The sequence below is a fragment of the Neofelis nebulosa genome, chromosome 12 (genome assembly GCF_028018385.1).
Source record: "Neofelis nebulosa isolate mNeoNeb1 chromosome 12, mNeoNeb1.pri, whole genome shotgun sequence".
NCBI lineage: Eukaryota > Metazoa > Chordata > Mammalia > Carnivora > Felidae > Neofelis > Neofelis nebulosa.
In genome coordinates, this window is record NC_080793.1 from 22,583,729 (window position 1) to 22,608,437 (window position 24,709).

At 40.1% G+C, this 24,709-nt stretch overlaps 2 protein-coding genes across 4 annotated transcripts in view; one reads left to right on the forward strand and one right to left on the reverse strand.

The window, feature by feature from the left end:
• The window catches only part of SUSD1 (sushi domain containing 1), a 305,056-nt gene extending 290,849 nt beyond the window's left edge, over positions 1-14,207 (forward strand). Inside the window, exon 16 of one of the 3 annotated variants that reach the window (XM_058694525.1) lies at positions 14,125-14,207. In XM_058694525.1, coding sequence (XP_058550508.1) covers positions 14,125-14,192 — 68 coding nt within the window. In that variant the 3' untranslated portion in view covers positions 14,193-14,207. Of the gene's footprint in view, positions 1-5,724; positions 5,859-11,296; positions 11,341-14,124 lie in introns of those variants that run through there. The other 2 variants (XM_058694533.1, XM_058694518.1) reach the window with 2 other exon arrangements.
• UGCG (UDP-glucose ceramide glucosyltransferase) overlaps positions 1-15,351 on the reverse strand; it is a 37,337-nt gene extending 21,986 nt beyond the window's left edge. The window contains exon 1 of the mRNA XM_058694547.1: positions 14,868-15,351. Coding sequence (XP_058550530.1) covers positions 14,868-14,965 — 98 coding nt within the window. The 5' untranslated portion in view covers positions 14,966-15,351. The remainder of the gene's footprint in view (positions 1-14,867) is intronic.
• Positions 15,352-24,709: the final 9,358 nt, after the last annotated feature.

Below are 24,709 nucleotides of genomic sequence, written 5' to 3' on the forward strand. Positions count from 1 at the left end.
CAGGATCGATCACGGGTATGCATTTCCACCTGTGGCCTGGAGCAGGTGACCTGCCTTCTGTCAGGATCCTTTGCACAGTTCTTTCTCAGTTTCAGGTTCTACACTGGGAATCCAGTTCTACCTTCCCATCATGCATTTTGTTTGCGACCTTGTCCTTCTTTTAGAGGGTGGAGGAGAGTACTTTTTATTGATGCATGACACACATACAGTGAAGTCACATATAAATAAGTATACAGCTCAATGAATTTTCTCAGAGCGAAACACCCATGTAACCAGTACCCAGATCAGGAAACAGGATTACCAGAACCCCAGAAGGCTTTGCATGTCCCCATCTACTAACTACCTGCCCCCTCAAGGGTAACCACTGTCCTCACTTCCAACACCATAGGCTAATTTTGCCAGTATTAAAATGTCATCTAAATGGAATCCCATAGGATGTACTCATTTGTGTCTGGCCTCTTTGACTTCATATGTTTGTGAGATTCATCCTTGTTGTTACATTTAGTTATAGTTCATGCATTTTAATTACAGCATGTATTCCTTATATTAACATACCACACTTTATTTAGCTACTTTCCGTTGATGGGCATTTGGGTTATTTCCAATTTGGGGCTAATACAGCCTTGTCTCTGTCTTTACAAAAGTATCAAAAAACTTGACCTAAAACCCACCCCACCCCCCACACTTAAACTTTTGGGCAAGATGAAGAAACAGGGACCCAATTTGCTTGCCCACCTGAAACAACTTTTTAAAAATCAGACAAAATCAGGGTGCCTGGGTGGCTCAGTCGGTTAAGCCTCCGACTCTTAATTTTGGCTCAGTTTAAGATCTCACAGTCATGAGATAAGTCCTATGTTGGGCTCTGCACTGAGCATGGAGCCTGCTTGGAATTCGCTCCCTCCCTCCCTTCCCGTCTCTCTCTCTGTCCCTCCCTTTTTCTCTCAAAATAAATAAGTAAGCATAAAAAATCAGACAAAATATAGGAAACAATGGTTTTTAACATACTAGACATCAGGTAAAGAAGCTTAGTGACTCCTGCAACACGGAAAACAAAGAAGCTAAGCCCTCCAACTCTCCAGCTACTGCTTTGATACAATTTCCAGACCAGGAGACCAGTGTTTCCCAATATTTGTATACATAATGCCCACAGGTGAAAATCACAACTTAATGGACTGGTTGCAGAGCCTAAGAATCTGTATTTTTTTTTATATTAAAAAAAAATTTTTTTTTTTAATGTTTATTTACTTTTGAGACAGAGAGAGACAGAGGATGAACGGGGGAGGGTCAGAGAGAGGGAGACACAGAATCTGAAACAGGCTCCAGGCTCTGAGCTGTCGGCACAGAGCCCGACACGGGGCTCGAACTCACGAGCCGTGAGATCATGACCTGAGCCGAAGTCAGACGCCTAACCGACTGAGCCACCCAGGCGCCCCAAGAATCTGTATTTTTATAAGCATCCAAATGATTCTGATGCAGGCCAGCAGTGAACCACACTGCTGTAGACTATAAATTCTCCAGGCTCCAGCAAAATAAGGATAAACAACAGTATGTTCTCAAGTTTAAAAAACATTGACTAGATATGAATAAAGAAACATATATACAGAGCTCAGAAGGTCAGGTTAGTCTAGAGAGAGAAATATGGAGCCATCCTGAGTTTGTTAAATACATAAGCTCTCCCGGGTAAAGCATGCCATTAGCAGGTGGCCACAAATCAATGTAACTGACATAGAGCCAATAATACATGCAGGAGACCAGGAGGGAGTAAGCCAAGACGCAGAAAGGCAGGAAGAAAGGATTTATTAAAGACGGCTTTATTTGGCTGTTTTCTTTCTGAAAGGGTTCAAGGAAGAGCAACATTGAATGCAGCTGAGAGGTGAAGGCAAGAACTGAAATGTCCACCTCACTGTGTGGATCTGCTGCCTCTGGAGCACTGTGCATGGGGATGGGGGGAGCATGGAATGAAAAGGAAGCAAAGGAATGAAGCAAAGGAATGGATGCAAAGGAATGAAAAGTGCAATGTGGTAACAGGGAATAAACACTAATTTCTCATGAAACCTGACAGTGAGTAAAAGGGCCAGAGTAACTAGATGGAAAAAGGTTTTTCAGTTTAATTTGGGGGAAAAATGTTTTTAAATACTTGAGTATACAGAGTAAGGGGACGAGCTAGTCAAAGGTAAAGACAGAGAAAATGCATAGCATGACAGGCTACACAGTGTGGAGCGGGAGTGAAGAAAAGCTGACAAGACGGAAGGCAGGATAGTGAAGATTTAGAAGAGATTCCGCCAGTAATGGGTGACCTGGGCTAAATAAAGAAACAAGGCAGTGCCAGAGAGCACTGAAGGCTTAGCTGAGATCTGAGACCATGAATGTGTAGTAGTACTAACCCACATGGCTGTGAGATTACCCTCTGCAGGATTTTGAAAGTTGAGAAGCTATAAATTATGAGATGGGTTCAGGATAACAAGGCAGACTGATAGGAGGGAAGGCAAGGGGCAAGATGATGAAGTGATGAACTTGAGTTCTGGCTACATGGAGGATTCAATGAAACCAAGAGATAACAAGTGAGGGCCACAACTGTAATGAACAGCCTAGGGCACCTGTTCTCAACCTTAACTGCACATGAAAATCACCTGGGGAGTTAAAAAAAATCCTGATGCCCAGACCAGTTAGATCAGAATGTCTAGGGCTGAGACCTAGGCAAGCAGTACTTAAAAAAAAAAAAAAGAAAAAGAAAAAAAAGTTTATTTATTTATTTTTGAGAGAGAGAGAGAGAGAGAGAGAGAGAGAGAGAGAGAGAGAGAGAGAGAGAAAGAGTCCCAAGCTGGGTCTACACTGTCAGCACAGAGCCCAAGGCAAGGCTTGATCCCATGAGCTGTGAGATCATGACCTGAACCGAAATTTAGAGTAAGAGGCTTAACTGACTGTATATATATATATTTTTTTTAGGCCTCCCCTGGTGACTCCCAAGTGCAGTCAAAGCTGAGAACCATGGACCTAGGAAGACTAGATTTCCTGTAAGGAGAGAAGAAAGCTCAGGAAAATCAGGAAGATCAGCAGCTGGTTACAGGATGGGCTGAAAACAAGTAGCCCACGAAATAGCTCAAACAGTGTGAGAATGGGGAAGAGCTGCAGGAAAGCAGTAGGGGCTCTCTCCACACTAGTCTCAATGTTGCCAGTTATCAGAAGCAAGATTCACAGCAACTGAAGAAATTCCCATACTAACACTCTATCCTTGCAAATTACTTCTGGGGTTATTTGGGTTATTTTTAGGTTATCCGAAGCCGCACAGACAGCATACTGGTTTAAGAGCCTGGGGTGGAGGAGGTTCTCCTGGATTTCTATACCAGCTTCACAGATAATTAGCTGAGTAATCCTTGGGTAAATCACTTCTTTATCTCAAAATTTTTTAAAGTGTGTATAATTAATTAGTACGTACCTCAAAGTAGTTGTAAGAAACAGAGGCAATTAAGCCACAAGTAAACATTCAATGATAGCTAACATTGATCATTTTTTAAAGCTGCTAATTTTAAGGACATTTTCCACCAAATGTAACTTCTCTGAATTACCATAGTTCTAGTAGGAGATTTAGAGATGACAAACATTGATGAGGCTTATACACCAGAATGGAAGAACTGGAAATTCACATATTTAAAGATTCTTTCATAGGTACTTAAATATTAAGCTATTACATTGGGTTTAAAATTTTTTTTTTTATTTTTTAAAGGCTTTTATTTTTAACTAGTCTCTACACCCAATGTGGGGCTCGAACTCACAACCCCAAGATCAAAGAGTCGCACACTCCACCGACTGAGAGTGCCAGCCAGACACCCCTATAAGGCGCTTTTTTAAAACATAAAACAACTCTGGTGTATTAAGAAAGATTAAAGGGGGAAAAAGGGATCATCAAAATTCCCAAATCACGGTTAAAAGAGACAGTCAAAACATGGCATAAAACACATTTAATACAAAGTTTAAATGATATGCAGTTCTTAGGCTAAAATTATATCCCAAGTTAAAATCACACCCAATATTTAGGAACCAATCTGAAGTTCTACGGAGATCATCCAAAAGTGTAAAGGCAATGCAAGTAAGGAACATTAACACCAATTATCCCCTGAAGTGGCCTGATCTCTTCCTTTAAACCATTAGATGGGTTCTCAGTGGGTCAGAGGCGCTGCCATCAGTCCTGGCTTCTCTGAATTCCTCTACCCTCAGAGCCTGACTCAAAATGTGGGATTCTGCTGCCACAGAACCCTTCACTTGGCTCTCTCTGCTAGAGGGAGAGCTGGCCACGCTCAGAGTGGAGCGGGGAAGGCCAGACGCCATGAGCAAAGTAACCCCCAGTGACTATGTAATCCAAGCACACTGCCTCCTAGAATGGAGACATTTTGAGGGAGTCCAGAAGAGACTGTTCTGTAGACTATTAAATCACCATGCCCAGCGCAGTCCCCAGAGCAAACACTGCAAGGCAGCCTTCTAAGCACTCCAGTCCAGGCCAGAGGGAAGCCCCTCCACACAGCCCTGAACACCTGGAAAGCCCTCAATCAGTGGCAGCGTGTCCCAGGCATCGGGCTCCAGCAGAGCCATAATTTGGGATTTTAATAATAATCTTAGTTCTTTATGGAAACAGAACCACCCCTCCTAATATATATGTCCATCTGAGTTTCAGAAATTTGATTTTATTACATTTTCAGGAACACACTGGGTTACAAAAAGGAATGGACCTCCTCTATGTCCGGTCAATGGTTTTGACTGGTTTCATGTTTAAAGAATAAAATCATCCTGGAACATGACTGAGCCATTTTGGGGAGACAGAAAGCACGGGAAAACTTCAATGTGTCATTTTCCCGAGGAATTATTTCTAAATTAAATGTTCAGTCAGGAGCTGGAGTCACCCTCTGTCACAAAAGTCGCATTCATGTAATTAAGGCACATCACTCTCAAGGGCAGGGAGGAGGAGGTGCTCATGGCCAGCTGCTGCAGGGCTGTACCTGCCAGCAGCGGGACAGGGGACAGAACACAGGGGACAGGAGTATGGGTACACGGGCTGGGCTGCTTCCTCAGAGTAAGTCAAGTCCAAAAAGTCGTGAGGGGTGAATCACAGTCAAAAGAGAGAGGCCTTCAGGTCCTGCCCTCCATTGTGAGCTAGAAGGACATCTATTCACAGAACACTTCAAAGATCTCCAAGTGACTGTAAGAAATATTCAGGGTTTCTGGTGGACTTTATAGCAGCTTTACCTCGATGAATCCTAACTGCCGCTCTGCAGAAGGGTTTTCAACCTCTAAGCTGATGGGATGGCCTTATTTTATCTTGGATGATTTTTGTTTCCTAACAGCTCATCTCTAAAACTGTTACTCTTTTTTTGCCATTTTGGCTTATCGTTTGATCCTTCTAATCTTTTTTTTTTTAATTTTTTTTTTTTAACGTTTATTTATTTTTGAGACAGAGACAGAGCATGAACGGGGGAGGGTCAGAGAGAGGGAGACACAGAATCTGAAGCAGGCTCCAGGCTCTGAGCTGTCAGCACAGAGCCCGACGCGGGGCTCGAACTCACGGACCACGAGATCATGACCTGAGCCGAAGTTGGCTGCTTAACTGACTGAGCCACCCAGGCGCCCCGAGCCTTCTAATCTTTTAATTCCCCTCCCTGCTTTCCCTTTCTCATAAATTTTTTTATTTAATAGTGCGTACCACTTAAAAAAATGTTTGTTTATTTGGGGCAGGGGGAGAAGGAGAATTCCAAGCAGGCTCCGCACTGTCGGCACAGAACCCAAGGCGGGGCTCAATCTCACAAACTGCAAATTGCAAGATCATGACCTGAGCCGAGATCAAGAGTTGAGCCACCCAGGTGCCCCAAGTGTGTACCACTTTAAATGGCTTATTTTACAGTTTCATATTCTTTTTTTTTTTTTTTTAAATAAACTCCTGTTACTTTTTTTTTTTTTTTAACGTTTATTTATTTTTGAGACAGGGAGAGACAGAGCATGAACGGGGGAGGGTCGGAGAGAGAGGGAGACACAGAATCGGAAGCAGGCTCCAGGCTCTGAGCGGTCAGCACAGAGCACGACACGGGGCTCGAAATCACGGTCCGTGAGATCATGACCTGAGCCGAGTTTCATATTCTAATTGCATTTTGAGCAGGAGGGAAGCCTGGTATGAAGGGACACTCCCTGGAGAGAGGGCAGGCTCTGCTCTTCCCCTTCAGTCGGCTGGTAGCAGCCTCTGCAGCAACCTTAATGCAGAGAACTACACCTCCCAGAAGTGAAGCAAGAATCTCACACAAGGCTTCGAAGGGAGTAAGGATTCCTTGAGGGCAAAGTTCACCTTGCTTAACAGCCCCCCACCCCCACCCCAACAGCGCTTTTTTTTTTTAATGTTTTTATTTATTTTTGAGACAGAGACAGAGCATGAGCAGGGGAGGGGCAGAGAGATGGGGAGACACAGAATCCGAAGCGGGCTCCAGGCTCTGAGCTGTCAGCACAGAGCCCAACGCGGGGCTCGAATTCACGGAGTGTGAGATCATGACCTGAGCCGACGTCGGACGCTGAACGGACTGAGCCACCCAGGCGCCCCCAACAGCGCTTTTTTTTATTTTATTTTATTTTTATTTTTTTTTTTAACATTTATTTATTTTTGAGATAGAGACAGAGCATGAACGGGGGAGGGTCAGAGAGAGAGGGAGACACAGAATCTGAAACGGGCTCCAGGCTCTGAGCAGTCAGCACAGAGCCCGATGCGGGGCTCGAACTCACATACCGCGAGATCGGGACCTGAGCCGAAGTCGGCCGCTTAACCGACTGAACCACCCAGGCGCCCCAACAGCGCTTTTTTTAATAGTTCTGCTGGGTGGCTCAGTTGAACCAATTTATCTGACTCTCGGAATTCATCTCCTCTGTCCCATGCCACCAAGCCTGTTAATATTTCGTGTAAAATTAGGCTGACTGCTATATCAGCAGGTCCCCTACTTCACATAGTCCATGCCTGCAATTTCCAATGATTAAAAGGCTTCTGTTGTTGTTAATTCTGCCTGTGCCCTGGAAGGCTGTTACTGTGTGTTTATGATCACTAGGTGTCATGACTAATGTTACTTCTAGATAGCACTTATGTTTTAAAAAATTGCACTGCATCAAAATGGGCTTCTTCAGCAACACAAAGCACACCTTCTGGTGCAACCTGAACTCTGCAGACAGAAGATTCCCCAGAGGACACAAAATAACCAATAGTGAGTTAGATTTATGGGAAAACACAAACTATTTCCACTGGACAGCAGACTTTAATTACATACTAGAGAATACAAAAAATTCCATTACCATTGAAAACAAATAAGATCTTTATTAATTTTACCATTCCCTCCCCCCAAAAAACCCCAACTCACTAATCCTTTGGTGACAAGTTAGCCCTAGTGTATGGGAGATGAACAGGGCATGGTATTTTGCTAATAACAACTAAGTAAGACAGGCACCAACAGACTATGAGCCCAGCACACAGTGCTCAAAAACACAGGAGACTCTCAAATATAGCATCCACTCAAGCTGTTTTCAAATCAAAACTGTCTCAATGGTCTTCTAGAAAATTCCCTAAAGCAGAATGTGATGTTTAAATTAAACTGTTCTGTTTGTAAAATAAAATTCTGTGGATGGAGGAAAAGTGGGGGACACTTAATGATCTGCATGTCAACCAACTCAGGAAAGCACTGGGTTCGGCATCCCCTGAAGGTCAGATCTAAGGGTAAAGATTATTTATGACAAGACAGGCATTTCCATAGGAAAACCTTGGGGAGGAGACTCAGATCTGTAAGTAAACATGTTATTAATGGAGTCTTGTTTCTATTTTAATGTGCAATTAATTAGAAATAGTGAAACAAAGATTCCGTTTGGTCCAATAAATTTCATCAGAGTCCATGGCCACTGAAAGCATCCCCAAATCTGACCATCTACCTCAGATCACAATGGCCAAATGATACTGAACTAATGAATGTAAATCCACCATCACTACTGGAAAAAATTCAAAGATCATTCATTCAACCAGCAATAATTGAGTGCCTAGTACACACTGGAGATGGAACAGTAAATAAGACACTATCCCTACCCTCAAAAGCTTACAATCTAATTGGGAAAAGAGACAACTGAACACACATTTACAATTTAGATGGGTAAAATCTAGGTACTAAAGAAGGACAGAAGGGGGGCGCCTAACCCAGTAAAAGCTAAAGTCTAAATAGACTTGAATGAGTAGAAGTTAGTTAAACAAAAAAGGAGGGGAAAAAAAGGAACATAAGGAAGGAGAATTCTAAAGAAAACACATTGCATAATCAGGGGAATGTCAGTAATTCAATGTTGCTGAAGAAACAAGTACAGGGCTCAGCTCCTAAAGAACTATGCATGTCTTGTTAAAGAGCCTGAATTTTAACGTGAAGGCAATAGGGAATCACAGTAAAATTTTAAGCACATGATCTAAGATTAGTGCTCCAGTAGGATAAGGCAACAGTAAGAAAAGTAAAGTAAAAAGGGAGCAAGGCTGCTGGAAGCGATACCAGTGAATAGAGATAGTTACAATAATCTAGAATAGAGATAAGGGGCACGGCACTAATCAGCACTAATCACGTAGGAAGAGGGAGGGTTGATGAATCAACAGAACCATCCCTGAATATTAACACTGAATTACAATGGTCATTTTGCTTTTTAAAGCTATCACACTATAGTCCAATTTGGTATCTTCCCAGGCTCAGGTTAAAGGGGCTCTACTGCCTCATTCATTCACCCAAAGTGGTCCTGGCAGCAATGACCCTACCTGATCAACATGTGGCCAAAGTCCAAGTGTATCTCAGAATTGAACCCAAACAAGAAGTTCTCAATTCACATTCCACTAAGGCTCAGAACGCCAACGTATTAATGAATTTAAGGCAAAGGCCACACTATCTAAAAATAACATTTAAAGTGCTAAAATTTACATTAAAAACAATTCGTTTCTGACAGGTGGTTTACCACAGACATCCTGATACAATGAGTATTTAAATTCCATTCAAAAACTACACAGCAGGTATAGAAGTTGTTGTGCTAAATAGGTTAGAAAAAAGTAGAATGAACTGGAAGGAAACCTCCAGGGAAAAGACCTCTGCTTTACTAGAGGGCAGTTAATATTTACAGATACAAGGAGTATTTCTACACTAGCCTGGCACCTCCAGTCAATTAAACGATAAAGCCTAGCACTAATCATTAGGACATTACATACAGAGGACAAAAAAAAAAAAAAAAAAAAAGAGATAATCCAAGCAGAGGGAAAATGGGAGTGCGGGGGGAGGGGGGGGGGAGAAGAGAAAAAGAAGGGAGATAGAGGAAAAAAGGCAAGGTGCCTCGCTCAGATACCCTTATCATCCAGCAATATGACTCCCAAAGGCTAAAAAGAGAAGAAAATGGCTGCTTCCAGACTTTTTAAAGTATTTCACCGCAGCAGTTTGTGCTATCAGTTTGTGCATAGCAGTTTGTGCTACCAAACCACATTAGATCTCAAAAAAGGAAGAACTCATAAAGATCACTTAGGGAAAAAAAAAAGTCTTGGGAATAAGAGCCCTGAATTTCAGTGCTCTAATCTGAATTTTATCTTGAGCATTATAGGCAGTAATCCCGGACACGTGTGCCATCTAGAATATATCAGGAAATGACTAAGTATCAGTTCAACATTAAAATTGGAAAAGAGCAAAGCAGTAGTATACTGATAGAGATACCAGTGAACAGAGATCATTTTGAAATATTAAAAAGAATGGCTCTCTAGTTTACAAATTATCTCAATTATGTTAAATTGCAGGCTTATAAGAATTGTAAGACATCTGTGAAATCTTAACAAATAATCTGAGCAAGAATTGCTCACTGTATTAATCACACCGATCTCCATTTTTTGTTGTTGTTGTTTATTTACCCTTTTTTTAGTAATCTTACATCCAATGTGAGGTTTGAACTCATGGCCCTCACATCAAGAATCACAGGCTTTACGGACTGAGCCAGCCTGAGCTCCATTTTTTTAATACTTGGCTCTGTCTCTAAGAAGACACAATTCAATAGAACACTGAATCTAAATTAACTAGATACCACTGCACATTGTATTTGATTTAAAAAAAGAAACAGTTGGTTTTTTAAAAGTTTTATAGCTTTTCTCAGCCATTTTCCTATAGTATCTGTATGACTTAAATGTTTTTGACAATTAGGTGTCCATGATTAATCTCTTTAATGTGACAACCAGATCCATATAAGTTTTTGAAATAGGATCCATTTCCATCAGTTGCTAGCACAAATTTTATAAAATTTTTTTTTTTTACATTTATTTATTTTTGAGAGACAGAGAGAGACAGAGTGTGAGCAGGGGAGGGGCAGAGAGAGAGGGAGACACGGAATCAGAACCAGGTTCCAGGCTTTGAGCTGTCAGCACAGAGCTCAATGCAGGGCTCGAACCCACGAACTGTGGGATCATGACCTGAGCTGAAGTCGGACGCACAACCGACTGAGCCACCCAGGCGCCCCAATGAGCACACACATTTTAGAAGAGTCTCAATATCTGCTTATTTTACTATGTATACTTTACCTTGTTTCAAAAAGGATGCTAGAGGACACAGAACATGCATTCAGAAAACATATTATTCAATAAAATACAGAATATTAGCACATCTTAACCAAAATATTGTTGCCAGTGTTCTTTAGCTTTCCTTGTCAAAATGTTGATATTAAGTTTGCAATTTTACTAAGTACAGTAGAAAAAGGGGTAGAGGAACAAACCTTAGTGCTCTGCTTGAAAACAATTCAAACCAGGAAGTATCCTTATTACAATAAGAAAGGGATCAAATCAAATCAGTAAGTAATTCTGAAGGTGGCACCAGAAGAAAGAACTTAGCAAAAAAAAAAAAAAAAAAAAAAAAGGAGGGGGGAGGTAAGATTTAATTTATACAGAAATTAAGCTGTTGCCTGGGTGGCTCAGTCGGTTAAGCATCTGGATTAAGATTCTGGATTTTGACTCAGATGATGATCTCAGTTTGTGAATTTGAGCCCCACTTCTGGCTCTGCTCTGACAGCATGGAGCCTGCTTGGGATTCTCTCTCTCTCTCTCTCTCTCTCTCTCTCTCTCTCTCAAAATTAATAAATAAACTTAAAAAAAAAGAACTGTTTAAAAAAAAAGAAATTAAGCTGTTGACTATTTGCTCTATGTTGAGTTACTCATTTCAGAAAGGTATTCTTAAGATTCCTTTAATGAATTAACTATTCATTATAATGTTATAAACTAATTGCATTTTTTTCATTCTATTTTCAGGATCCTGTTACTGGAAGTCACAAAGGTAACTATGTAGGGCATGAGAAAATAAATACAAAGCCTCTCTATGGTATTTTAATGAAGCTAAATGCACTAACTGAAAGTATTTAAAGAAAACTTTACTGTGTATCATTAAGCACAAAATAAATAACTTACAACAATTGTAGAGTTGTCTCAAGTCTAACACCATGGGTTACTTGGAATATTAAGCTACATTTCTCATGTTTGTTTTAATTAAAAAAGTGCGATTTTATCATATATATTATAGAGGGAAGGGGATATATCATACTCCTATCTTGAAAGAAGTCAATTTTCTCCAAATTGAGCTGCAAATTTAATACTTCCAATTAAAAATAATATTTTAATCATTCCAATTGAAAAACAAGGTTACTTAGGGCTTGGGAAAAAATCTTAAAGTATATCTTTAAGTAAAAATGTATAAAATCCAATAAAGTTTGAAAAAGAATAAGGGGCTTTGCTCACCAGTAATGAGGTAATAAAACTTCATTAATTAAAACAGTGCGGGGGTGCCTGGCTGGCTCAGTGAGTGGAGCATTTCACTCTCGATCTTGGGGCTGTGACTTCGAGCCCCACACTGGGTGTAGAGATTACTTAAAAATAAAAATTAAAAAAATCTTAAAAAAAATAGCGGATACTAGTACAAGAACAGATCAATGAAACAGCACTGGGAATCTTGAAACATGCAAGAATACAGAAGAATTTTAGTCTATAATAAAGACAGTATTTCAAAACTGTGGTATAATCAAATAATAATTCAATTAGTGATTTTGGGACAAGTGGCTAAATATTTAGGTGAACCTAAAATTAAGTCTCTAGATCTCATCATATCACAAAGTAAAATAATGAGTACATTACATGATAAAATGTAAAAAAAAAAAAGGAAAGAATTCAAATTACTAAAAGAAAACAGATATTAACTATATAATAATTGGAGGAATAGCTATAAAATTACACAAGTCAGAAACATTAAAAAAAGAAAAAAAAGGCCTTCACAATCCAAAACACAGGTGCACATACTTTTCTCCACGTTAAACGTGGAGTTGAAAGACAAAAAAAAAAAAAAAAAAAAAGCTGGGGGAAAAAAATGCAACCTATCACAGAAAAACAATCTTTGTATCAAAAAGATTAATACAGCAATAGACTGCAGCACAAAGGATTATGAGTATGTAATTTACAACTAAATGTAACTAGCATATCAATATATGAAAAATATTCAATAGAACTAGTAATTAAAGGAATGAAAATAAAAAACAGAAAACAGTGAGGAGCACGATAAAATGCAAGGGGAAATGAGGACCAAAATACAATGTTACCAGGACTCCGAATAGATACAACCTTCCTATAGGGCAATATGTAGCAAAGTTTAAAATGTGCTCCTGGACCAATAATTCCTTTCAGGAACCTAAACTAAGGAAATCCTCTCAAAGATGTACACATATGAATTCATCACAGGGTTGTTTGTAATGTTGATAATCGGAAACCTAAATGCCCATCAATGAATACATATTAGTACCTCATAAACGAAAATGCCATAAATCTATTTAAAAGGATGCAGAGATGATATTTATTAAAATAGGAAAAAAGTGGTCATGACATTTTACATGGAAACCCCATGTGAGCAGGTTGGGCAAAGCCTGGATGTCTTGTTCTTCAACCTTATTTCCAGCACCTAGAAAAGTGCCTTGTAAAAAAGGAGCTCCCAGAAAGCATTTTACTAAATACATAAATTTTAAAAGCAGGCTACAGAACAATAATTATAATATCAAGCCCCACCCCCTTCCTTCATTCTTTCTCTCTCTCTCTCTCTCTCTACACACACACACACACACACACACACACACACACACACACACACACACACAATTGGAAGGACAGCCACAAAAGGCTGACAAGGTGAACTTCTGGTGTGTGTAACTTTTCTTTATTCCTCTCTGTATTGTCTAAATTTCTTACATAGTTAGCATTTTAAAAATTTTTATGATTGGAAAATAGTAACAACATTGCTTTTTAAAAACTCATATATATTTAAAATGAACTCTAGAAAGTGTTCAGTGACATCAGCTACAAACTACAAAAACTGAGATCAGCAGTATCCAAGTGGCATGTTTTTTTCACCTCCAAATAAGTATCTTTGGAGTATGTTTTCTACAATGTACCACCTTTTTCCAATACCAGGAAATGCCACCCTATCCTGATAAAATGCAAAATTTCCAAAAGGAAAAGCACATTTTTTTCTAGAGTAAAAAGCGGCGGGGGGGGGGGGGGGTGAGTAACAAATTTCTTAAAAGTCCTCCCATCTCAGGTGGCTCAGTAGGTTAAGGATCTGACTCTTGATTTCAGCTCAGGTCATGATCTCACAGCTCTCGGGATAGAGCCCTGCATCCAGCTCTGCACTGACAGCCCAGAACCTGACTGGGATTCTCTCTCTCCCTCTGCCCCTCCCCCGCTTGTGCTCTCTCAAAAATAAATAAATAAACATTAAAGAAAAAAGTCTTCCCATCTCCTCTATTGACACACGCCCTCTTCTAGTTGGTGATAAAGATTACTATGTATAATCATGTTTTTTTCAGGCTAAAATGCCAGTGAATCTGTATCAGCAATGTGCTCTCTGTAATTCTTTCCTTTCTTTAGGAAGGCAGATTTCATTTTAAAGACATTTAAACAAGTGAATGTTTACTATTATTCTATCATTATTCATTACTCATTATTCTATCATTATTCATCCCACTACCCTATTTTATATCATTCAGACTTTATCACTATGTGAAATAACCCTATTTGAATTATTACCTGCCTCTCCTTTCCAGAATGTAAGCTCTATGAGGACAGGAATGTTGTCCTGCTCACCACTGTGTCCCCAGTGAATGGCATCTAGTAAGGACTCAAGATGTAGTTGTTAAATTAATAATGAAAAAGGTCGGGAGGGGGGAGACAAATTTAAATAAGACTATATGTAAGGAATTGGAAAAAAGGAAAGAAAACTACAATGAAATACACAAGCTGACATGACTCTAGGCTGTAACGTCAGCCTAGAGTTTGGTGGATATTTTTCAAGGTGGACAGGTGCTCCACACCTATCTAAAGGCATCCAGGAAGAAGAAAAATCCACAGGGAGGTCTCCGGGTAGCTGTGTACAGCTCCCAGAAGAGTGAAAATGATCATCATCATAATAGAAATGTCGTCCAGGTCGAAAAAACAACTACAGCACAACAACACACTATATTTGGCCCAGATGAAAAATCAAACGAAGCCCCAACACAATGAAACCAAGCAAGCAACGTTCCGCCGACACATAGAAAGATCATAGTCTCCTTTCCCCAGGCCGTGCAGTCGCCCGCAGCCCAGCAAACCCCCTCACTCACCACTTTCCCCCCTCAAGGACCCCCGCCCCAGCTGGTCCAAGGTGAGAGGGAATGGAATAACAGTCTGAGAATTAGCTTTCTCCACTCCCACCCGAGCCCAATCCTCTCCAAAGCGCAATGCCTCCCACTCTCCCACCCGGAGGCCCTGACCCCCGCGCCAAGGGCTTCTCCTGCTGCCCCTCACTCACGTGTAGATGATGGCCATGAAATGCATCAGCCACAGCACCAAGAAGAGGACGAACCCGAAGACGGCCATTCCCTCCAGGGCCAGGTCCAGCAGCGCCATCCCCCGGCCCGGCCCGGCCCGCTCCGGCCGCCGCCGCGGACCGCGCTCCCGCCGGAGGACAGGGTGGGCGCCCGGCGCGGGGGCGCTGGAGGGGAGAGGAAGGTGGGGAGAGGAAGGGGCGGAGGGGGGTGGGGACGGAAGGGGCGGGCAGGGCCTGCGCGCCCCGCCCGCGCGCACTCGTTCGCGCGCTGCCCTGGGCGCGCTCGCGGCTGCGGGCTCTGCGGTGGCCGGGATCCGTGGTCAGAGCGGCAGTGGCCCCCGCGCTCCGGCTCGCCTCTCCACACCCTCACGGCCGCCGGCCGGTCCTTGAGCGCCTGCGCCCCAGATGCCAACGCCCCGCCGCCTCGCCGCGGGACCCCGGGCCGCGCAGCTCCGCACCCTACTCCGCCGCCGCAGCTCCGTGCACTAATCGAAACCGGCGGCCAGCGATCCGACTCCCCGGCGCGCCCCGCCTCGCCCCCGCCCTCCGAAACCGTGGCGCCCGCCTCTCCGAGGGGCGGTGCGCGCCGCTGCTCCCCGCCCACCTTGCCGCCCTCGCGCCCGCTGCGTCACCGTCACCTTCGAGAGCGCGCCCCTGCGAGGCTTCTGCTGGACGCAAGCCCGCCTTCTCTCCCCGGGCTCCTGTCTCCGCCCGCGCCTACCCCTCGGCGTCGGGCGGCGGCGCCCCGGGCGGCCAGCCCTGCAGCCCCGGGGCCGGCCTCCCCCGGCGGTGGCGGCGCGTGACCGTGTGTCCGGCTCAGAGGCTGCTTGCCCTCTGTCCGGCTGCAGTGTTCGGGGGCGCCCCAGAGAAGACACGGAGTTCCAGGCAGCCGCTCGGGTTGTCTCGAAATCCAGTTTCCAACGCTGTATCTGCAACTTCTCCGCCGGGCACCGCTCAGAGAGGCTTAGGCCCTCCTCCAGGCCATGCTCCTGGACGCACGGGTGTCCCATTGCCTTTCTTTCTCAATGCTTTTAATGCTGTGTTGTCTTGGATCACAACCGACCGGAGAGCAAAATAATCGTATGCCTCACATATCTCTAAGCACCGTAGAGAATGTAACGTAAAAGAGATTCTCACATTCACAAATATAAGGAATCAGTTAGTATGGAAGTCCCCTAAGACTACTGTCGAATACGGTAGCCATATGTGGCTATTGAGCGCTTAAAATGTGGTTGGTAGAAATTGAGACGTGCTGTGCGTCTAAACCATACACCGATGTCGAAGACCACCTCATTAACCAATTTTGGTTACAATTATTGATTACATCGTGAAGCTATTTTTTGATATATTGGGTTAAATTAAAAATTATTAATTTCACTGTTTTTGTTGTTTTACTTTTAAAATATAGCTAGTTACCAGAAAATTTTAAATTACGCATGTGGATAGCACTGCTCTAAAATGTTAAGCAGTGGCACTATGGATTGTAAGGCAATTTAGCATTTATCTTCATTTTAAATCTGTCCAGGGAGATGTTTGAATCTAGTATTAAATGTTCCTGTTTGTTTCTTTAGCCTAGATGAGTTTATATTGTTTCTTGATTGTTTTATGTTTAGACAGTGTTTATTATTTCAAGTGATTTCCTTTAAAATAATCCATGACCTCCCTTGAGATTTCAGAATTGAATTCAATTTTGAAAAGAAGTTGGTTATTTTATCATTGCTATTTATTATAGCTGATATTGAGTAAATGAACTACCTTAATCTACAATTAAGTGATAAATTACAATCAGAGAAGAGTTTAAATTAATGTCTGTACTGAGAACCAATCTGCATTTATTATACTTTGTGTTTCACTGGGGTAAAGTCAGTGAGAAAGAACAGTGCTTACAAAGGAAACTTCTATTGTTCAGAGTTATTGGTTGATGAATTAAAGTTATAGTGGGATGGTACACTACTAGCAAAATAACTACAAATGGAAAAAAATTTAAGTTTATTTACAGAGAGAGAGAGTGTGTATGTGCGCACGTGTGCGCGTGTGCAAGCAGGGGAGGGGCAGAGAGAGAGGGAGAGAGAATCCCAAGCAGGCCCCACACTTTGAGTGCAGAGCCAGAAGCAGCAATATTGTACTTGAGCCTAGTTTCGGTTGGTCTTGTGCAAACCATTCTATAGTATCTGTCTGTTAGGACCACATATTCCAAAATGAATATGCATGAATATGTAACCCTAACATTAGAATATATAATCCTAACATTCTATAGATACTATAAAAGTGTGCATTTCTTCCATGTAGCACAGCAGCATAGGAGTCTAGCAAAGACCCTGTCCACTGATCTCACTTTTAGCAGTTAACACTTTTTTTGGTTATCTAATGGGCACTCTTCTCTTTTAGAAAACCAATTTCATGAAGGCCAGGGCTTCTGATTCTCTCCGGAGATAATCTAGTAGCATTTGTATATATTAGAATTCACACTAATAAATTTTGAGGAGCAGTGTTTTCAGAGGCAAACAAAATCCAAAATTAACTATAATTTAATGGCCCTAGAAACTTTAGTTTATAAAACCCTAACAAGAAAATAATTCCAAATATCTGGTTCAAACCAAGTAGTTACAACACATTTTTGGCTTGAGCCAAACCCAAACCAAAATATTTATAGCTGACTCTAAACTGAAACTTAAATAAAATTGTATTACTTCTGTCCCCATATCCCCCAAAAGATAGGGCAGAAGGCTGGGAGAGTACAGGTACATACATAAAATTACTTAATAGAAACAAAACAATTTATCTTTGGAAAGTTAATACTCTTAGTTACATAATGCCCTATATGCCTATATATAAAGGTTCATGTTACATTTTTTAAAGTTACATTTTCAACAATCAGGATACCTAATTTGGGTTGTGTCTAAGAAACATCATCTTTGGTGAGATTCTAGATAAATCAAGTTTAAAATGTGACACTTGAAAGGCTATGCACAGAAAAAACACTGAAAGAAATACCAGACAATTATTTATCTTTGAAGAATGAAATGTGTTGATTTTTTTTACCTGCCTTTTTATATTGTTGATTTCCTATAATGAGCATTATTGTTTTTATGGTGAAAAATATGGCCATTTTTCTATTTTACAAAGGGGTTGATGAGAACCAAGTAGAAAATTTTTGTTATTTATTCTTTTAAAATTATGAGTGGTACAGTCACTTTGGAAGACAGTTTGGCAGTTACTTACAGAACTAAACATACTCCTAACCATATGATCCAGCAATAGCATCCTTGATATTTATCCAAATGAGTTGAAAACATGTACACACAAAAACCTGCACACAGATGTTTCTAACAACTTAATCATAACTAACAAAACTTGGAAGCAACCATGTCATTCAGTAGATGAGTGAATACAATGTGGTACGCCCAAACAATGGAATATTATTCAGCACCAAGAAGAAATGTGCTATCAAGCCTTCATGAAAGACAGGAAGGAAGATTAAATGTATATTACTAAGTGAAGGAAGACAATCTTTTCACTTATATGGCATTCTAGGAAAGTCAAACCTAGAGACAGTAAAAAGATCAGTGGTTGTGGTTGTCACGGGAGAGAGACAAGAATAGGTGACCACAGAGGATTTTAAGGGCAATGAAACTAATCTGTACAATACTTTATTGGGGTGCCTGAGTGGCTCAGTTGGTTAAGCGTCTGACTCTGGATTTTGGCTCAGGTCATGGTCTCGTTGTTTGTGTGATTGAGCTCCATGTAAGGCTCTGCACCGGCAATGCAGATCCTGCTTGGGATTCTCTCTCTCTCCCTCTCCCTCTGCCCCTCTCCCACTTGCACTCTCCCTCAACATAAATAAAGAAACATTAATACTAAAATGATGGGTACATGTATTATACATTTGTCAAAACCCATAGAATTTACAACACCAAGAGTGAATTCTAATATAAGCTGTGGACTTTGGGTAATGACATTGTCAGTGGAAGTTCATCAACTGTAACAAAGGCACCACTCTGGTGAGGATGTTGTTGGGGGTAGGGGGTGCTGTGCATGTGTTGAGGCAGAGTGCATATGAGAACTGTCTATAATTTCTGCTCAATTTGGCTGTAAACCTAAAACTGCTCCAGAACATAAAATCTATCTTTTAAAAACTAATGAGTACTCCACCATATGTATATGTATATATTGTAAGTGTCTGAATAAGCGAGATAATTTAGTTTGTCATCAGATTCCAGGGCTTTGCACCTTCTAGGCACTCAAATATTTGTTGAACAAATGAATAAATAATCTATGTTGAGAGAAGTCACCGGAAAAACTGTTAAACTTTCTCCTTTTCTCCTTTCAACTTTTTAAATACTTTAAAAATATTTTTTCTTTGTGGAAAAAAATACGCATTAATTAACATAACCCCTCCTTCATATTCCATAATTAGATCACAGAATTGCAGAGAGTAACTACATGTTAGTTTGCCTAATCACAACCTGAAGACCTGCTCCAACTCCTATATTCTCCTTGACAGAGTCAATGCATGACTTTTATGTCAGCATGGGACGTATTTTCCATTTTTGTCATTATTATAAAGAATCTCTCATATAAACATTTTAAAAATCACAATTCAGTTCCCTACAGTTAATGTGTTGTTATTTTTAAAAGACAGGTACACTGTGAATTTTCAGCCCTATAAAAAACTTTTTAAAAATAACATTAAAAAAAAAAGGTGATCCTCCAGAAATTGGGTAAATTTGAAGTTTCAAAAACAAAGTTAAAATCAATTGATCTGGAATTTGTGGTGCTAGTGCCAAAAGAAGTAATTTAATTCATTTGTTTTTTTCTCCCCCTCAGCATGTTTTGCAATTAGTTAGAAAAATGCCTTATCTACTTATTTAACTCAGGTGCTTAACTTACATTGGTTTTGTTACCCATGAAATGGGTAGGAACAAATCCTAAGATACTATATTGCTGTGAATAGCCTTCAAACGCACAAAGGTTCTAGGTAAATTCTCAGTTCAGGGCCTGATCCTGACAGTCCACACGTATAGTGTGTTTGTATGTCTGGGTGTGGTCCAGGGGAGTGCCTGGAGTTCACTAGAGTTCATTATTTCATTCTCAGCTGTTTTGCTAACTTATTCAAATGATTAATTAAAATGATTTACTTATACTAATTTTTCTTTTCAAATCTCATATTTGGTTTTGTTTTAGTCTATAGTGTGCTAGTGTGCTAGGTTGAAGCACTAATGTTTATTCTTAAAGGAAGCTAAATAAAAGATTTCCAAATATGTCTCATGTAAATGTCAACTATTTTCTTTTTCAAAATATTTTTAAAATTGCTTTCCTTTTATTCTTTTAATTAAAATGTTTTTTTATTTATTTTCTTTAGACTTTGTTTTTTTAAAGTAATCTCTACTCCCAAAGTGGGTCTTGAACTCATGACCCTGAGATAAAGAGTTGCATGCTCCACCAGCTGAGCCAGCCAGGTGCCCCTAAAGTTGCTTTCTTTTTAGATAGACTCAATTCAATGTATTTATTAAAGTTTATAATGTTCAAACATTCACCTAGGCTGTGTGCGTGTGTGCGTGTGTGTGTGTGTGTGTGTGTAAACAAACTTGGTAGTTTATTGAAAGAAAGAGACAAAGACAGGCTGAGACTCTAATTTATTGAACACAACATAAGTTATATGCCAGCAAGTTTTTGAAATATTAACTTGATGGGGTGCCTGGGTGGCTCAGTCGGTTGAACATCCGACTTCAGCTCAGGTCATGATCTTACGGTCTGTGAGACTTATTAAAGTCTGGGGACTTTAATACCCCACTTACAACAATGGATAGATCATCTAGACATAGGATCACTAAAGAAACAAGGGCCCTGAATGATACACTGGACCAGATGGACTTGACAGATATATTTAGAACTTTTCATTCAAAAGCAGCAGAATACACATTCTTCTCAAATGCACATGGAACATTCTCCAAGATAGATCACATACTGGTTCACAAAACAGCCCTCAATAAATATAAAAGAACATGCACATGTTCAGATCAAAATGCTATGAAACTTGAAATCAACTACAGGAAAAAGTTTAGAAACCCTCCAAATGCATGGAGGTTAAAGAACATCCTACTAAAGAACGAATGGGTCAACCAGGTAATTAAAGAAAAAATTAAAAAATATATGGAAACACACGAAAATGAAAACACAACAATCCAAATCCTTTGTGATGCAGCAAAGGTAGTCCTAAGAGGACAATACATTGCAATCCAGACCTATCTCAAGAAACAAGAAAAATCCCAAATACAAAATCTAACAGCACACCTAAAGGAACGAGAAGCAGAACAACAAAGAAACCCCAAACCCAGCAGAAGAAGAGAAATAATAAACATTAGAGCGGAAATAAACAATATAGAATAAGAAAAAAACCCAGTAGGACAGATCAATGAAACTAAGAGTTTGTTTTTTGAAAAAATACACAAAATTGATAAACCCTTAACCAGACTTCTCAAAAAGAAGAGAGAAGACACAAATAGATAAAATCACGAGTGAAAATGGATTTATCACAACCAATCCTTCAGAAATATAAGCAATTATCAAAGATTGCTATGAAAAATTATATGCCACAAACAGGACAACTTGGAACAAATGGACAAATTCCTAGACACCCACACACTACCAAAACTCAAATGGGAAGAAATAGAAAATTTGAACAGACCCATAACTAGTGGAAAAATTGAATCAGTTATCAAAAATCTCCCAATAAAAAAGAGTCCTGGACCGGATGGCTTCCCTGGGGAATTCTACCAGACATTTAAAGCAGAGTTAATACCTATCCTTCTCAAGCTGTTCCAAAAAATAGAAATGTAAGGAAAACTTCCAGACGCATTCTGTGAAGCCACCATTACCTTGATTCCTCAACCAGACAGAGACCCTACAAAAAAGGAGAGCTACAGACCAATATCCTTGATGAACACAGATGCAAAAATTCTCAACAAGTTACTAGCAAATCTAATTCAACAACATGTAAAAATAATTATTCACCATGATCAAGTGGGATTCATTCCTGAGCTGCAGGGCTGGTTCAGTATTTGCAAATCAATCAACGTGATACATCACATTAATAAAAGAAAGGATAAGAACCATATGATCCTGTCAATAGATGCAGAAAAACCTTCAAGAAAGTCGGGATAGAAGGAACATACTTGAACATCATAAAAGCCATATATGAAAAGCCCACAGCTAATATCATCATCAATGGGGAAAAACGGACAGCTTTCCCCCTGAGATCAGGAACACGACAGGGATGTCCACTCTCACTACTGTTGTTTAACATAGTGTTGGAAGTTCTAGCATCAGCAATCAGACAACAAAAGGAAATCAAAGGCATCAAAATTGGCAAAGAAGTCAAACTTTCGCTTTTCACAGACATGATACTCTACATGGAAAACCCAAAAGACTCCATGAAAAGACTCCTAGAACTGATACATGAATTCAGCAAAGTCTCAGGGTACAAAATCAATGTACAGAAATCGGTTGCATTTTTATACACCAATATGAAGCAACAGAAAGAGAAATAAAGAAACTGATCCCATTTACAATTGCACCAAGAACCATTAAATACCTAGGAATGAACTTAACCAAAGATGGAAAAGATCTGTATGCTGAAAACTATAGAAAGCTTATGAAGGAAATTGAAGAAGACACAAAGAAATGGAAAACCATTCCATGCTTACGGATTGGAAGAAAGAATATTGTTAAAATGTCAATACTAGCCAAAGCAATCAACACATTCAATGCAATCCCAATCAAAATTGCACCAGCATTCTTCTCAAAGCTAGAAAAAACAATCCTAAAATTTGTATGGAACCACCAAAGACCCCAAATAGCCAAAGTAATATTGAAAAAGAAAACCAAAGCAGGAGGCACCACAATCCTGGACTTTAGCTTCTACTACAAAGCTGTAATCATCAAGACAGTATGGTATTGGCACAAAAACAGACACATAGACCAATGAAATAGAATACAGAACCCAGAACTGGATCCACAAATGTATGGCCAATTAATCTTTGACAAAGCAGGAAAGAGCATCCAGTGGAAAAAAGACAGTCTCTTTGCAAATGGTGCTGGGAGAACTGGACAGCAACAGGCAGAAGAATGAAACTAGACCACCTTCTTATACTATACACAAAAATAAACTCATAATGGATGAAAGACCTAAATATGAGACAGGAAACCATCAAAACCCTAGAGGAGAAAGCAGGCAACAACCTCTTTCACCTCAGCCACAGCAATTTCTTACTCGACACATCTCCAAAGGCAAGGGAATTAAAAGCAAAAATGAACTACTGGGATGTTCAAGATAAAATGCTTCTGCACTGCAAAGGAAACAATCACAAAACTAAAAGGCAACTGGTGGAATGGGAAAAGATATTTGCAAATGACATATCGGAAAAAGGGCTAGTATCCAAAATCTATAACTTACAAAACTCAACACCCAAAAAACAAATAATCCAGTGAAGAAATGGTCACAAGACATGAATAGACACTTTTCCAAAGAAGACATCCAGATGGCTGACAGACACATGAAAAGATGTTCAATGTCACTCATCATCAGGGAAATACAAATCAAAACTACACTGAGATACCATCTCACACTGGTCAGAGTGGCTAAAGTGAACAAATCAGGGAACTATAGATGCTGGCGAGGATGTGGAGAAATGGGAACCCTCTTGCACTTTTGGTAGGAAGGCAAACTGATGCAGCCACTCTGGAAAACAGTGTCTCAAAAAATTAAAAATAGAGCTACCCTATGACCCAGCAATAGCACTGCTAGGAATTTACCCAAGGGATACAGGAGTGCTGATGCAGAGGGGCACATGTACCACAATGTTTATAGCAGCACTTTCACCAATAGACAAATTATGGAAAGAGCCTACATGTCCATCAACTGATGAGTGGATAAAGAAGATGTGGTTTATACATACAATAGAATACTACTTGGCAATGAGAAAGAATGAAATCATGCCATTCACAGCAACGTGGATGGAACTGGAAGGTATTATGCTGAGTGAAATAAGAAAGTCAGAGAAGCACAGATATCATATATTTTCACTCATATGTGGATCTTGAGAAACTTAACAGAAGACCATGGGGGAAGGGAAGGGGGAAAAAATAGTTACAAACAGAGAGGGAGGGAGGTAAACCACAAGAGACTATTAAATACAGAGAACAAACTAAGGGTGGATGGTGGAGATGGGGAGAGGTAAAATGGGTGATGGGCATTGAGGAGGGCACTTGTTGGGATGAGCACTGGGGGTTGTATGTAGGCCAATTTGACAATAAATTATATTCATAAAAAAAGAAAGATTCTGAATTTGACAGGTAAAAAACAAACAAAACAAAAACTAAACAAACAAACAAACCCCAAACCACCACCACCAACAGTAAAAATCTAACCAACAACAAAAACCCATAAAAACAATTCTCACGGTTCTGATTGTAAAGTGGATTTTTGTTTAGCACTATTTAGTTTGGAAACCAATGTTCTATATAGGTGAATTTCACCGTTGAAGGTACAGAAAAGTATATTAAGAATAGGTCATGTATTTTATGCCTAGAGACACTGGCAATTTAAACATCTTGCTCTTTTACCACATCTTTTGCTTCAGTTAAGAGGAATTTCGTAAAATATGTTGTCATTTCAGAACAATTCACCTAGGAGAGCAAAAACTAGTAGAAGAATTAAAAAGAACAGTCTTTTTTCATAAGTGCTTTCTTCTCATAAAATAATTCAGGGAAATACCAATAAAATCTGCTTCTTCTGGTATTTCATAGTATTAACAATGTAAGAA